The following is a 16907-nucleotide window of genomic DNA, read 5'->3' as shown; positions in this document are numbered from 1 at the left end:
GGGTGTGGAGCGGTAGAATCTTTACAAAACCTTTCCTACTTTGTATTAATAACATAATCTTTCACTCTCCACTCAGTGTATACAAATACACTGTTGTTGTGTTTACAAAAATTTGGTTTCTTCTATGGGAGGCTGTGGAAAGTACTGCAGTACAAAGAGTAAGGTGTCTTGGAGTCAGTCTGGCCTGGGATTAAATCTCAGCTCTGCACTTAACTGTGTGACTGGGAACAAATTACTTAACCTCTCTGGGCCTCAATTTGGTGATGCTCCAATATGCGTCTAGTAATACTTACAGAGGTAATGTAAAAATTAAATTAAATAATGTAATAAACACAAGCTAGCCTAACACATTATAGACATTCAACAAATGTACTTCCTGATACATAACTAGCAACACCTTGCCTTGCATTCATAGCGGGAAAAGTTCAGAAAAACAAGTTTCCGTGATCATGATATAAACCCACAAAGCTACATTTAACACAAACGATTCTTACCAACCTTTACTCTTAAGCAACTGAAAAACATGTCTATAATGATACTGAAATAAAGTTAATCTAGCCTACAAGAAAATTTTAAGTGTATGAAATCTGATATCAATGTTTAAATGAATCTATAAAGTTGAAACACTTGAAAATTAGTCTACAAAGGCAGCTTAATTAAGGAGGCGCAGAACACTTCAACAAAGTCAGCTCTGGGAAAAGTGACCCTCCTTTACGTGCAGTCCAACTCAAATGGCCCGCAAACTTCATTGCTCTCATGGAGCTCTGCCCAACATCCCTCCTGGGCTGTGCCCAAACTGGTACCAGGCAGCAGGCTAACAGGCAAGGCGCTGGAAGTATTTCTCAGTAGGGAGCCCACAATCCTTCCAAGCAGGGCACTTAGCAGAGAGGAGGATGCAACTGCCTTCTAAAGGCAGTCCTTTAAGCCTTTGCTGCAGTGGCAATTTGCATAATAGCCTTGCCTCTACAGTGCTTTTTTTCTTTTTTTAAAATAAATCTATGCATATAAAATTGATCAAGGGAACTATATTAGGCAGCCCTCCTCAGTAGGGCTGAAGATTATTTTTTCCTGACTCGTCTTAGCAAATGAAACACCAACTTTTAGATAAAAAGCATTTGTCAGAGATTTTAGTGTTAAAAAAATTTGTTTTCGACACACTTGTAGGAAGAAAGTATTTATTAACAGGTATATGGAAGCTGTAGAGTGAGGATGAAATAAACTACACAGGCAGCCAGTGCAACACCTGCGAGTGTGGACTGGAGCCAAACTGCTGGAGTTGGACCTTCGCTCCGCCACTCATTAGTTAAGTGATTAAGCCTCAGTTTCCTTCTGTGTAAAATGAGCTCTTAACTATAGTTACCTTGTAGGACTAAATGAGTTGATATTTGAAAAGTGCTTAAGAGTGCCCATACTATTGCCCATACTATTGTCTATTAAATAAATAAAACAAGTCACTGATGACTGGAACATTACAAAGCTTACCGCATGAAACCTTAAATTTCAGCTTACAACCATCAGTGGAGGATGGTCCTTCGTTCACTTCCTTCATTCTTCCCCAGTATTTATTGAGGACCGTTTCTAGCCAGTATTGGTTTAAAAAAAAAAAAAAGGCGGGGGGTTCCACCCCCAACCCTCCAAGTCTAGGTTATCATTGTTTACTTATGGAAACTCTGATCATTCAGACAACCAATCTTGAGATATGAACTCTACAGTATTAGCAGACTCATTTAGGACATTTCCTACTTATGAATAGCAGACCCCATCAAACAGCAAATTTCTAATAACTAGCTGAAAACCCTGCTGGGCAGCAATGGAATACTTTGCCCATCAACATAAACAAGGAGACACACATGCTTTACATCTACTATGGGGGGAAAGGAGGAAGAAAAAAAGCAAACCTGCTTGAGAGAATCACATGCACACAACCGGCCATCTTGTTTTGTTAAAGCAATTAAAAAGGGGGGGCTATCATAACAACAAGGGTAAAAAGTCTGAAAATTAGTCAATGTTTACTGGCCATTTCTAAGCAGGGCACATTTAATCATTTTATGTATACTTTCCAGTTATATCTTAAGTGATTTATTTCAAAGCGATTCAGTCTTCTCAACATAACATTTACCCGACCTAAAGAAGGTTTTAAAAGAAAACGTAAGTTTAAATATCTTGATGGTGATCGTTTGTTCATCCTTTTCTTTCATTAAATCAGTCAAAAATCTGACAGACCAAAAATATAAGCATCTACAACGTGCCAGGAGCAAAAAAATCACAAAACTGCTACACGATAGAAGAATAAGATTTAGGAAGATCATAATCTGGTCACAGATATAAAGATAAACCTCAGACTAACAATACAAAGCACTTATAGTATGATCAGGAGCCAAACAAAAAACCGTAAGTAGCATGTAGTATTTACCAACTCAGGAGGCAGGAAAAAATCACAGGCTCAGTGTTAACTGAAGTTTCACAGATGAGAGGAAATCTGAACTGGGACGTGGGAGACAGGATTCAAACAAGATGAAAGGGGGTACATTCTCTCCTACCACCCACTAATTCAGGAGATTCAGAATCTCCTGCACAATCTTCCCCAAACTGGGGAGTATGTCTCCAAGGAAGAAGAGAAACACAGATAGTAGAAAAACACATACGCAAATAACTCTGCCCTTGAGCACCAGCTAGGCCTACTGCACACTGCACAGTCCCTAATTAACTCAGACAAAGGACACATGCCCAAAAAGGCCAGGTGACTTGCCCAGGGTCTCCCAGCTATTTGATGCAGCTGTGACTGGAGCCCTCAACTACTGACTGATTCCAAAATACAGTACTCAGTTACGGTTGACTCAGTAACTAAAAACTATTTTGGCTTCTGTATCTGGTTGTGCCCAAATCTAGCTGTGTGGCTTTAGCATTTCCCCATTCTGGGGTTGATCCTTCCTCATGTAAAAACTGGGGCGAAGAGAGTTATATGAGATGAAGATGATGCTTCCAGGTTTCATCTGACTTTAATTTTTAAAGTTCCAATCCAGGGATGCTGATAACATCTGTTGGTATTTTGCCAATTTCTTGATGAAGAGATGAGGTGAACATGGAGAAGAGATTGCAGGAGTCCTCCAAGATCTGGGCTCCCAGTTCCAAGAACTTTAAGGGGCACTAGGAGATTGCACAGCACCCACTGCCACAAGCCCCTGATCAGGCTTTCCCAACAAAACATGCTGCACCTGGGCTTACACTCTGCGCTCTAGATCAGCGGTTCTCAACCTGTGGGTCGCGACCCCCTTGGGAGTCGAACGATCTTTTCACAGGGGTCGCCTAAGACCATCGGCAAACAAAAAGATATTTACATTATGATTCATAACAGTAGCAAAATTACAGTTATAGAGTAGCAACAAAAATAATTTTATGGTTGGGGGTCACCACAACATGAGGAACTATATTAACGGGTTGTGGCATTAGGAAGGTTGAGAACCGCTGCTCTAGATGGTGGGACTGTTTGTGCAAAGTTTACTTTTAGGCCAGTCAGCCTTATGATAAGGTACAGCTGCGAGATGCTTGAGACGCAGAGAACCCAGGCCCTATCCCTTAAGTTGTAACAACACCACAACCACTCATAGAGCACTTACTATGTTCCAGATCGTTCTAAGTACTTTACATGGATCAACTCCAGTAGTCCTCAGAATTGTGAGGTAGGCACTATTTTTATCCCCACCTTTTTATTTTTTTAACAGATGAAGAAACTGAGACACAGAAGACATTTACCCAAGTGAGTCTGGTAGGGCTTGCAATTTAAACCCAGGCATTCTGGCTCTAGAGTTTGTGTTTTTTAAACACTGTACCATTCTACTTAAAATACCTTCTGCTATCTCAAGTGAGTAAAGTGAAAGAAAGCTCATGTCTCTTTTATCATAGACACAATCTCACATATTCTTCACCAGTCTTTGAGGCAGGTATCATTATCCCTATTTTATAAGTAAGGAAACTGAGGCTCAGAGAGGTAGAGTGACTTGCATAGTTAGTGGAACTGCTTGCCATTAAACCCAAATTTCTTGATTCAAAACCTAGTGCTCTGCTCACAAAACCATAATTGCATGCATTTTCTTTGAAGCTCCCTCATTATACAAATATTTCAGGGTCCTATGAAGCACCAGAAACAAAGGAGAAACAGAGATGGCCATCTCCTCCACAAATTTACCATCTAGTGGAGGGGAAAGACAAAATTATGACAAAACCTATGTGATTTGCCTGAACAAAGCTGTGGGGACACAGAGGAAGGGCAAGTGGCCAAGACTAATGTGGAGGAAAACTGAAGGTGGGCTTTGAAGGAGAGGTGGGACTCAGCCAGCTAAAGAAGGGCTGAGTGAGCATCTGGAAGAACTGAAGGTTAATTCTAGAATACCTGGAGTATAGGATGATCACTGCACTGTGATGAGAGATGAAACTGATGACAGGCAGGCAAGAGCCAATCAAGATGGGCCCAAAGGACCATGCTAAGGAGTTGGGGCTGTATCGTGAGGGGAAATCTATGTGCATGTGAGTGTGTGGAGAACTCCAATGCAAAGAGAAGAATGGCATTTGATGCACAAGACTAGAGGCTGCTGGTTTACTCCAGGCTCTACATCCTGGCCCAGACACCTGAAAATCTCTATGGTCTTGGTCAGTAACATCCAGAACTCAAAACGAAGGTACAGGGATCAAATTTTGCTTGAGTAACCCACGACAACCAAAAATCACATCACAGATCTTCCTCCTCCTAAACCCCATCTTATCTTGCAGGTAAGTTCCACTATAGAACTGGTACTTGCAACGTGCTTCTTGGTATGTCAGCTCTGCCTTTGATACCTCAGTTATTCAATATATAAAATGGGCATGATGCGTTCTGTAAAAATAAGGAAATCTGAGCTCTGGTACTGACTCCCCCACTCACAATCAACATGGCTTTGGAAAAGCCATGTCACTTCACTCATCCTCATTAACTATCTGCAAAAAAGAGAAAAGGGATCAACAGGCCAACTCCAAGCAGGTTACACTGTGCTCTCACATTCCATTTTATTTCAATTACATGTGAGTATTTATTATGAAAGTAAGAATACATCATTGATTCTAATATGCACATTTTCCCCCTATTTTCACATCTGTGAAATCAGGCTGCTTTTGTACAATGTGTGGCATGTAACAGTTTAATGGGTATTTTTTTCTTAGTGGTACATAAAATATGTTAAACCCAAAGACACCTTAGGTTTCCTGAAACATGATAGGTTACAGCTGCCTTGTTTCCCTTTCCCACTGGTCACCAAGTTCAGGGAACTCAGTGGAAAAACATGGTTGGAATGTGGCCAGGGACATTCCGCGAAACACTTATGAAAAAAAGCTCTCTTCTAGACTCAGCTTTTTGTATCCCAGTTTGTTGCTTCTGTGCCTAAGTCCCAGTCCAGGCTGTGAGCTCCTTGAGGAAACGGGTTCAATCTGATCATCTCTATGTTCCCCAGGGCCCGGCACATTTGCCAGATTTCCGTGCATGAAATTAATCAATGCTCGTGGTTGAAGCAATAAACTGCCCCTACAGGAAGCCAGCAGTGGCCACCACTAGCTCAGGCCACCAGAGTTAAAAGATTCAGTGGTCAAGGGCTGACTGCCTCACAAATCCCTGCGCAGCCCTTCGCTGGGATTTGGATACTGAGATTAGCACTCACCAGCACATCCCTGAAGAGTAACTGCGGCCCGGAGTGCACTGTCCAGTCCACCGCGCCACTATTTGGAATCTTGATGCGAATCACCAGCACCTGGTTCTCCATGGCATGGGAGGGTCCAAAGGCCAGCCACAGCATTACAGGTTACAGGGGCTCACATCCTGGGGTAGGGAGTATCCGCCGGCCCTGCTTAGGTGGGGCCTCCAAGGGGGCCGAGGGAAGAGGACGGAGGGCGAGGAGTATCAGAGAGGAGGGGTGGTCAATAATGGGCCCGCAGGCACCGACCCAGGCCCAGGCGGTATGGGGTTGAGGGATGTCTCCCTGTGATCGTGGACGGGGCAAGTGGCAGGGACCAGTAGGAACTAGAGGAGGTCAGAAGATTCTGGAGTTGGAAAAGAGGGTAAAATGGGATGGTGCAGCTGTCCGCCGTCTGTATGGGTGTGAGAAGACGGCTGCGAGATGCCACCGTTTCAGGGAAATACAGCGGCAGGTGTCCACTCCTCCTTAGAGGATGATGGGAGGGTCCCAGACTGGAGGGGACTCAGTCCGGAGCTATTAGGAAGTAGCCCCCCTGGGCCGCCCGCCCACGAGAAAGCCTACGGGGGCCCTCCGCGGGGGATTAGGGGGCGAGTCTTCTGCCCCACCCTGAGCTAGAGGGCACGGCGCACGCGGGCTCAGCCCCTGCCGCCCGAGATCGCGTGTTCTGGTGGCGGCGGCAGCGGTGGCAGCAGTAGCGGCGGGAGGAGAAAGAGGAAGGCGGCGGCGAGGACACAGTTACTCCGGAACCAAAATGCGCGGCGCCGGAACCACCGGAGCCGGCAAGTGGGACCCGCCTCCCCCGGCGCCATGATGGAAGAGGGCAGCTCCCGGCCGGCCCCGCCCCTGCGCCCCGGAGGGCGGGGCCCGAGGAGCAAGCGCTTCGCCTCGGGCCGAGAAGGCGGGAACGGACTGGGCCCGCCCACTGGCGAGACCTCAGTCGCCAAGTGACCGCCTGCTGCGACCGAGTGACGGCCTTTCCTTTCCTGATCCTCATTAAAGGCCGCGAGGTGAGAACGTCTAACAATCCAAAGACGCAACTGAACCAGCGCTGGAGTCCGCCAAAAGCCACGTAACTAACGGCTGAAAATTGCGCACTGTTTGTTTGCCTTTTACTGACGCCTCAGAAAAGACAGAACTGCAGTTCTCCTTTCTCCGTACTTTGTCAAGCTGGTACCTAAACATCCGTGCATCCGTGGGGGTTTGTGCACCAGATCAACAAGAGCAAGGCAGGAACTAAAAAAAAAAAACACAAAAAAACTATCTTTTTCTTTTCTTTCTTCCCAGTCACAGATCCAGAGGCTCGTCTTCTCCCGCATTCGCAAAGCGTGTAAGACTTTTTTACTGAAGTTCTTTACTCCCATGATTGCACTGAAATAGCAAGCAGCTCCCTATGCAAAAGCAACTGTAAAGAAATTCGGTGAAGAGTTTTAACTGCCTAGGGACAGCTGCAGTAGTGCCATCATCTTCTCTTACTAAACCTTTACAAAAAATATCTGGTCTAGTCCATAAATTTTGAACTAATTAGCAATGTTTACACAATAAGTGATATCACAGGCAGGATCGATAACCCATGGTTATTTTTAAATGCCTTGTTAACCTCAGATTTTAAAGTGCATAATTTTGTTGATCTATGATGCCCGTACAAATGTTTGGTCACAAATTGCAAAGTGTAGGTTTGTCCTTTTATCTTTCTAATGAAGGTGTACATGTGGCTTTACTTTTGGGGTCTGAATTTTGTATAAACCGGTGAAGGAGTGTCAATTTACCCTCTTAACAGTCAATGCAAGAAAAGATATTTTAAATGTTGGTTGGTTTTAATATAATACCAACATTTTTTCTGCATATGTTTTCTGCCTAAATTTCCCTTATATTTAATTTGAAAGTCAATTGTAGGAGATAAATTATCTCTTCAGTTTGGTAAATTAATAGCTTAGGTAGAAATTCATTTACTCAGATCCCCCAGATAGTCTAGGAATTGCCCCTTTTAACCTGCACTTCAGTCCTGTGAAAAATAAGCCATTTGCTCAAGGTCCCCATGTATTTTCGTATTGAAAAGTTTATTTCCTATTATTAGAGAAAACAGAACACAAAACTATAGAGATTTTCTATGAACCTATGATTTGTTAAAACATATATGATTTTCCCCCTATTTATACTATTAGGCGGAAAACCAATTCAGTCTGTAATTTCAATTCTTTTTTATATATACTCAAAAGGGGAATTACAATGGTAATTCTATTTTTTGTTTTTTGAAGAACTGCCACACTGTTTTCCAATGGCTACACCATTTTACATTCCCTCAAACAGTGCACAAATGTTCCCATTTTCCACATCTCCAACATTTATTTTCTGTATTTTTTATAATAGTCATTCTAATGGGTGTGAGGTTTTGATTTGCATTTTCCTAGTGATTAGTCATGTTGAGCATCTTTTCATATGCTTGTTGGCCATTTGTGTATCTTTTTGGGAGGACTGTCTATTCAAGTCTTTTGGCCATTGTTTAATCCAGTTATTTATCTTTGTGTAACTGTAAAGTGATTTTTTTAAATGAGGAAAATTACATTTTACTACTATAAATTCAGAGAGGTTTTCTTTCATCCCTTTTTACCTTGCACTCAATCTTGAATCCTTTACCCAGAATCTGACCCTTTCCCACCACTTCACTGCTATAGTCCAAACCACCATATGTCTCTCCTAATCTTCTGTTTCCACCTTGACCCCTACTACCAACAGTCTGTTCTCAACCCATTTGCCAGAGTTAGATCAAGTCACTCCTTTGGCTAAAACTCTTCAGATGGTTTCCTAACTTGAGCGTAGTAAAAAACTAAAGTCCTTTCCTTGACCTTTGAAACTCTAAACTCATTCTGCACTCCACAAACCTCATCTCCTACTACTCTCCCTCATTCTCAACAGCCTCTTTCTCACTGGTCCTTGAACTTATCAGGCATCCCACCTCAGGGCCTTGCATTTGCCACTTCCCCTTCCAGGATTGCCATTACCCCCAATTGCTCACTCCTGCACATTCTGCAGGTCTTGACTTAAATGTCACCTTCCTGCTGGGGCCTTCCCTTAGCACACTGTTGAAAATTGCAAACCAGCCCCAAACCCACCCCACCCATAGATACAAGCACAAAGTGTGCATAATTCCTAGTCCCCTTCCCTGGTTTATTTTCCTCCTGGCACTTACTACTATCTAATAGATGACATGTTTTACTCATTGGTTTGTCTGTCTCCCCACTAAACTATAACTTCGTGAGGAGAGGGAACTGTATGTGTTTTACTCACTGTATATCCCTGGTACCTAAAATAGTACCTGGCACACAGTGGGCACTTTAATAATTTTTGTTGAACGAATGAGTGGATTTTGAAGGCAAAGTAGATTAATAGGAATGCAACTACCATGTGCATCTTCTGCCTGTCTTCAGCCTCCCTTGTTCCCTTTGCCTTTCCATCACCACCCCATCAAGACAGACAACAGGGCCAGCCAAGTGGCGCATGGCACGTTGGTTGAGTTGCCTTGGGATGCCAGCTGTGCGCAGCAGGGCCCTGATTCGGATCCCACATGGACCAGTGATGTTGCGCCCTCTACAGCTAAGATGGTGAACAACAGCTCAACCTGGAGCTGGGCTGCCGTGAGTTGCCAGCGATGCTGTAGGCTGCAGCCCCTGCTGCAGTGGGCTGCCGTAAAGCTACCATGAGTGGCTGGCAGCCGGCAGCCGGCATGAGCTGCCAAGAGTGACCGTAGCGGCCTTCCAGTGGCCAGCGACGATCTGCCTCACCTGGGAAGAGCACAATGATAATACCAACATGGGCCAGTGAAGCGACGTTCTCCAGAACTAGACTGAAGAACAAAAGGACCGCAACTTGTCTGTTCCCCTTCCCTGATTCCCCAATGCTGTCCCCCTCCCCCAACTTCCCAATAAAATCTTTAAAAAAAAAAAAAGACTGAGACAACAACCATTACAGACTCCCACTGAACTGCAAATTTTATAACAATATTGATTGCCTCCTATGTTCAAGAATTCCATTTGTGGGCCGGCCGAGTGGCGCGATGGTTAAGAACTGGCTTGGGATGCCAGAGGGCCCCGGTTTGGATCCCACAGATGAGGGCCAGTGACACTGTCCTCCACAGCTAAGATGCTGAACAACGGCTCAACCTGGAGTTGGGCTTCCATGAGTCGCCGGTGACGGTGTAGGCTGCAGGTCCTGCTGCAGTGGGTTGCCATGGGCTACCGTATGTAGCCAGCAGCCAGCGTGAGCGGCCGTCCAGAAGCCGGTGACTAATGTGCCTCGTCTGGGAAGAGCACAATGATGGTGCCAACTTGGGCCTGTGAAGCAACATCCTCCACAACTAGACTGAAGAACGAAACGACAGCAACTTGTCTGTTCCTCTTCCCCCAATTCCCCAGCGCTGTTCCCATCCCCCAATTCCCCAATAAAAATTAAAAAAAAAAAAAAAGAATTCCATTTGTCTCCTTCAGTGCCTAATATGGGCCCTTACATATAACATTCAAATATGTGTTGATTAATTTTGATTTAAAAGAATATAATGAGAATAGAGGATGAAAACAGTAACTTTCCCATGGAGAAAGCTGGCAGACATCATCCTATCCAAGTGATCAAGTTAACTTCACCAGTTGTAAGTCATGTTGTTACCATGTACTCTCTGATATGATGTAATAAGAAGGGTATTTGACCTCTGTAGTCATCTTCCCAAAACTCATAACCCTAATGTAATCATATAAACGTCAGACAAACCCAAATTAAGGGACAGTCTACAGAATACCTGACAAGTACTTCTTAAAACTGTCAGTCATAGAAAACAAAAAACAAACAAACTGTCACACACCTGAGGAGACTAAGGAGACATGACGATTAAATGTAATGTAGGGTCCTTAATGGAATCCTGGAACAGAAAAGACAGTAATGAAAAACTGGTGAAATCTGAATAAAGTCTGGAGTTTAGTTAGTAATAATGTACCAATGTTGATTTTTTAGTTTTGACATATGTATAATGATTATATAAAATGCTAACATTAGAGGAATCTGGGTGTGGTATATGGGAACTCTATACTATATTTGAAATATTTCTATAAATCTAAAACTATTCCAAAATAAAGTTTTGTTTTTTTAAAAAAGTTGCATTTCTACACACCAGCAATAATGTTTTAGAAACTAATTTTAACAAGATATAATTTATAATAGCAATAACTATTCTTGCTTTTTACAAAGAAGAATATGAAGAAGCATGGACAAAAATGACTAAAGTATGACAGGCAAGTCTGCTCTCTTCTTTTTGGCAGGACTGGAAAAGAACAGTGGGACTAATTCCAGCCTTTCTGCAGGAGCAGAAACAATTCAGTAGATATTCATGGTGGAGCACCTACTATGTGCCAGGTACTATGGATTTTAGATGCTCTAAAATGAATTAATTCATTAATTTAAAATGTCATTAGATTTAATTCTGCATAATAAATTTTCCTTTAGATTGGGGTGGGCTGGTTGTTCCTACAAATCACTTAAGCTTTATTATTTCGCTTTTTTCATTGTTTAAACATATCTATATAATATTTTCTTTATATTAACTAACAAAACATATCTCACATTTTTGTGGCTCTTTACAGCTTGCAAAGCACACATCTGTTTTCTGATAGAATTATCCTGTGCATCATAGAAAAGTATAGAGAGTAATGGTTAAGAACATGGAGTCTGTAGACAGACTGCAGGGATTGGAATAACACTCACCAGGTGTGACCTTGGGCAAGACTTCTTGGTTTTCACAGGTAAAAATTGGGAATAGAAATAGTGCCTAATTCATAGGGCTGTTATGAGAGGATTAAGTGAGTTAATATGTGTAAAGAAAGTACTTAGTCTAGGACTTGGCACAAATAAATGCTGCGTAAATGTTAGATAAATTTATTGTATATGTGAAGACACGAAAACTCAGGAAGCTTTAATTTACTCAAAGTTATTCAACCAGTAATAGTATAGCAAGAGATCTTAAACCGTATTTTTTAATGTTCGAATTAAAGTTCTCTGTATTACCCCATAATGGAACAGCAATAAATACCAAACTATAATCGCATGATTGGGAATCAGACATAGGCATTCAAGAATAATAATAAAATTGCAGTTAAAGAAAACTTTAAAAATCTCCAATCTAATCCTCTGCCCAATTCAATAATTCTCTCCACATCAACCTAAGGAATTGTCCCGCTGCCTCGCTGAACATCTCCAACAACAGGCCTCACTGTATCAAGAAGTAACCCATCCATTTTTTGCCAACTCAAATTAAAATATTCTTGTCTCCTAGTTACTAGTGCATTGTTTCTAGAGTAAGTCTACTTGATCCTACTACTTTCTGTTTAATGTTTCACTTCATTTACTTCTACACATCATTCTGTTTGACTTTCAAATAGCAAAATTCCTATATGAGAACATACATGGCACCTTTTGAAATGCCTAAAAAGGATAATGGAACAAGATTCCAATCTTTTATTTTTTGAAATACATAGAACCATGTAAGTCAATTCATTACATCTGAGATAGTATTTCAAAGCTTGTTGCTATTCTTATAAGGAATCCATATGATCTATTGATTTATAGTATCTCTTTCTAAAATCTCTTAAAGATGAAGGCAAGTTATCTGTTTAATTTTGAATCATCATACATTCATTTGACATAGAGCCTTCCTTATATGACATACACTGGAAACACTCAAAAAATGAACAGAACATGGTTCTCATCCAGCTGTGTACAGAATCCTCTTTTTCAGTATGGCTTGAATGGACCCTTGTTATGTAGTTTCAGAACTTCTAGATTTTGTTGACAGGTAAAATTGTTAAAATTACATCAGTGCAAAAATTATCTGTAGGATGAATGAATGTTGATTTTAAAATGTTATCTAAAATTTAAATGACATTATTTAGATTTTTATTCAAACTTTCAAGTCTTGGTTCCTTCATTTTATAAAATTTGGAAATTTGAAAGCATAAGAAACTAAAATGTGGCTTCACCTCACAGTAAAGAAAGGCCTTAAAGAAAGGCTACAAGATAATCTACCTTCATGAATTATTTTCATCCAATTCTTAAACATATACTTTTTTGTAATAAAAATATCTACTTTCATTAAATGGAGTTTTAAATTTATATCTATTTATTAGAGTATTGATTTTTTTTTGGTTATATTTTTATTCTTCCTTTGGGGTTCGGGTAAACACTTTTTAGGTATGATTTTAAATTATGCACTTAAATGAAAATAGAGTAAAATGAATCATTTTGTGTTTAATAAATTCAGTGTTCTCTTTACAGACAGGTTGTTATAAAATTACTGATATATTCTAGCAGAAGCAGTAAAGGTTATGTCAAGTAACTACTAAAAAAAATCATACTACGTAGCGTTAATGATGTTACCTTAACATACCAGCTTCAGGGGCTGCATAATTGTTTCTGCCAACCCATAAATTTTTGAGTAACAACAAAATTATTGTGATTTTTCTTACTAAATAATTCATACATTACAAAGCATGTATGTAACAAGGTCCATGAATCACCAAAGCATATAATGATCATATATCTAATGACATATCTCTTTTCATAAGATGAATTCAAATAGATTTATGTATTTAGGTTAACTAAAAAATACTGAGTTTATAAGGTTCATAATTCTACCATCATCAACAACAAAAAACCTTCAAATCTTTAAGAAGTACAGCTTCCATGATTTGCTTTTTAAAACTGAAAGCTTTTGTTTATCAAAATCCTTGTGTTTAAGCTACTTTTCATGAAGTTTTACAGCTTTTAAATTGATACTATAAATATCTCTGAAGATAAATTAATAATATAATGGAGTAGTACAATGTTCATAAACTGTATTTAAAATGATATAAGTGCAACTAAAATAGCTATAAGCAGTACTATATAAAACCTTATTTTAGTGGTAGCTGATATTCTTTATCCAGCAACTAGGGTCTAAAAAGGTATTTTCATTTACTAACATTTTACATGCTTTTCTTTGGTCTTAAGTAATCTCAAACCAAGTATATATATCCTTTTCTTAATGCTACTAAAAATTATCCCAAATGAGATTTCTTCTACTTAATTAAAACTAGGTTTCATAACTAAAATATTTTAAATTCCAGGACTGCAACATATAAAATGATGTTATTAACATTTTACCTCTTTTAAGTTCTAACATTTTCCCAAACTCAGTTACTTTCTATAAAAATCATGCAGTTAATTTTATCATAGTAATGCTGAATCCTTTACTAATTCTTAAAAATTCCTTTTCTTTGTGGTAAGATACACAGAACACAAAATTTACAATGTTAACCATTTTAAAGGTCACCCACCGTTCATTGGTATTGAGTACATTCACATCACTGTGCAACCATCAATGCCATCCTTCTCCAGAACTCTTTTCATCTTGCAAAATTGAAACTCTATGCACATTAAACACTAACAGCCCATTTCCCCACCCCCTTTACTAATTTTTAATAGCTTTATTGAGAGAGAATTCACATGCCATATAGTACTTCTGTTTAAAGTGTACAATTCAATAATTTTGAGTACAGAATTGTGCAACCATCACCACAGTCAATTTTAGAACAGTTTCATCACCCCCAAAAGAAACCTTATGCCCACTAAGTCACTCCCTTTTCCTCCCAACCTCCCCAGCCCTAGACAATTGCTAATCCACTTTCTGTCTCTATAGATTTGCCTATTCTGGACATTTCATATAAGTGGAATAATACAATAAGTGTTTTTTTATGACTGGCTTCTTTCACTTAGCATAATGTTTTCAAGCTTCATCAATGGTGTAGCAAGTATCAGTACTTCACTCATTTTTTTGGCAGAATAATATTGCATTGTGTGAGTATGCCATATATTATTTATCTATTCATTGGTTGATGGATATTTGAGTGGTTTCTACTTTTTAACTAGAATGAATAATGCTGCTCTGAACATTTGTGTACAAGTTTTTGCATGAACATGTTTTCAACTTTCTAGGGCATGTATCTCGGGATAGAATTGCTAGGTCATATGGTAACTCCATGTTTAATATTTAACTGCCAGACTTTTCCAAAGTGGCTGAACCATTTTACATTCCAACTAGCAATGTATAGGGGTTCCAATTTCTCCACATCCTTTTCAACATTTGTTATTATCTGTGTTTTTTATTATAGCCATCCTAGTCAGTTTGAAATTGTATCTCGTTGTGGTTTTGATTTGCATTTCCCTCGTAGTTAATGTTGAACATCTTTTCTTAGTAGCCATTTGTATAACTTCTTTGGAGAAATGTCTAAGTCCATTTTTCAATTGGATTGTTGAGTTATAAGAGTTTATATATTCTGGCTACTTCCCTTATCAGATATGATTTGCAAATATTTTCTCCCATTTTGTCAGTGTCTTTTCATTTTCTCCAGTGTCCTTTGAAGTGCAAAAGTTTTTAATTTTGATGAAGTCCAGTTTCTCTATTCTTTTATCGTTTGTCTTTACAAACTTTTACACTTTCCCAAAATAGAATTTTATAGTAGGCTCTGTATGAAACCAGTTTCTTAACTAGAAAACTAACTGAACTTTTAGAAATACATTTTACTAAAACCAATCTACATTTTTATCCCAGTTATATTAAATGTACTCTCAATTACAAGAACAGAGTTCTGAGAAGTAGCTGGATGGCCAAACTTGTATCAGTGGAAACTATTTTAGCCATATTTTCATTTAAAGAAAAAAAAATTTCTCAACATCTGATCTCCATTTTATATCAGAAAAATACTCTGTGGACTGTGGTCACTATCCAAAGCACTTTTTACTGCAGGGAAAGCTCTTGTGAAATATTTGTCAAGCACATAAAATGGGAAAAAGTGAAATATAGTAATTAAGATTTGTGTTCTATTGATTGTGTAGCCAAAGTAATTTTTCATTACTCACATAAGATTTAATAAGTATAAGTAGTTAAAGATTCTGACTTGGCACTAGTCATTAGCATGTAATTGAACTAGTAAAAGAGATCAGTTAAAGCTGCGTTGATTACCACCTTATCTTTGAAATGCAATTAAAGACCTCAATCATTGCAACAAGATTTGATTGTGCAGCCTTTATTGGACATTGATCTTTCAGCAAAGTGCAGTAACATTTTCCATTAATTTACAGTAACACAGTTTAACTGTGATACCCTAGACTGTTGACCCAGGTGAGATGTAATGCTAAGTACTTGTTTAGGTTAAGATGCCCCCAAACATCATTACTGTCTGAATGTAAGTGCTGAAAAAAAGTAGATACCCGATCCACTAGCTTTAGGATAAGGTTTCTGTTATCTGCATTAGCTTTTAAATGAAATGAAACCAAGATCCTTGTCTTTATGTCATCCTGCTCATTCAAACGTCATTCATTCTTTAAGAGTTATTTCATGAAGAATTATAGATGTCCTGAGATTATGTTTTGAGTGAATATAAATGACACAAAATAAAATGTACATTTAAAAAGAAATACATATGGCTTTTATGAATTAAAAATGTTTCAATTTTTACTGGTCAATAATTAAAATATTAGTGACTAAATATGTATGATGAAAGAAATTATAACAATGTGTATAATTTGGTATGTTATGACATTAGCATTGAGAAACTAGGGATTTTTGTATTCAGAACTTCTTTCATGCTCCCAACTCTGTTACTGAATCTTCATGGTGGTTCACAACTTACATAGGAACTAAGAATTTTGACTGGGAATGTCTTCCAATACAGGATAATTGACTTGTATAAAAATAATAATAGAAGAGATGCAAGATTTTATACTAAAAACACACCTTTGCTAAAAAAAAGTTGTGCCTAGATTATTTTAAAGACAAAATCTCATTAAAGAAGTATAGGCAGAAAAGCTTTTGGTTGTTTCATTAACTAATATCCAGAAGACTTAACTGATATCCAGAAGACTAGGGTCCACTTGGAACCCTGCTTGCCATCTCAGGCATAACCGCATGTGTACAGACACACTCACACAAGATGCTTTCAGTGTCTTCTCCTTTCTTCCTCTCACATTTTAAAAATCCTTTTATTAATGAATTCATATATAAATATAGATCTGTATCTATATCTATATAAATGGAACAGAAGGATGAGGATTACAAAAATAGCTTTTCTGAAATAAAACTTGACATTTAATTACAAGTATATTCATGACACA

The 16907-nt window shown here is 39.1% G+C and overlaps 1 protein-coding gene across 4 annotated transcripts in view; it reads right to left on the bottom strand.

Annotated features, from left to right (window-relative positions):
* The window catches only part of MAP2K5 (mitogen-activated protein kinase kinase 5), a 249102-nt gene extending 242552 nt beyond the window's left edge, over positions 1–6550 (bottom strand). The window contains exons 1-2 of one of the 4 annotated variants that reach the window (XM_019647305.1): positions 6326–6542; positions 5685–5867 (exon numbers count right to left, since the gene is read on the bottom strand). In XM_019647305.1, coding sequence (XP_019502850.1) covers positions 5685–5819 — 135 coding nt within the window. In that variant the 5' untranslated portion in view covers positions 5820–5867; positions 6326–6542. Of the gene's footprint in view, positions 1–5684 lie in introns of all 4 variants that reach the window. The other 3 variants (XM_019647308.1, XM_019647307.1, XM_019647306.1) reach the window with 3 other exon arrangements.
* Between the last annotated feature and the right edge of the window lie 10357 nt (positions 6551–16907).

The sequence above is a fragment of the Hipposideros armiger genome, unplaced genomic scaffold (assembly GCF_001890085.2).
Source record: "Hipposideros armiger isolate ML-2016 unplaced genomic scaffold, ASM189008v1 scaffold_110, whole genome shotgun sequence".
NCBI lineage: Eukaryota > Metazoa > Chordata > Mammalia > Chiroptera > Hipposideridae > Hipposideros > Hipposideros armiger.
The sequence above is the reverse complement of the archived record's forward strand: the minus strand, read 5'-3'. Positions and strand labels throughout refer to the sequence as shown.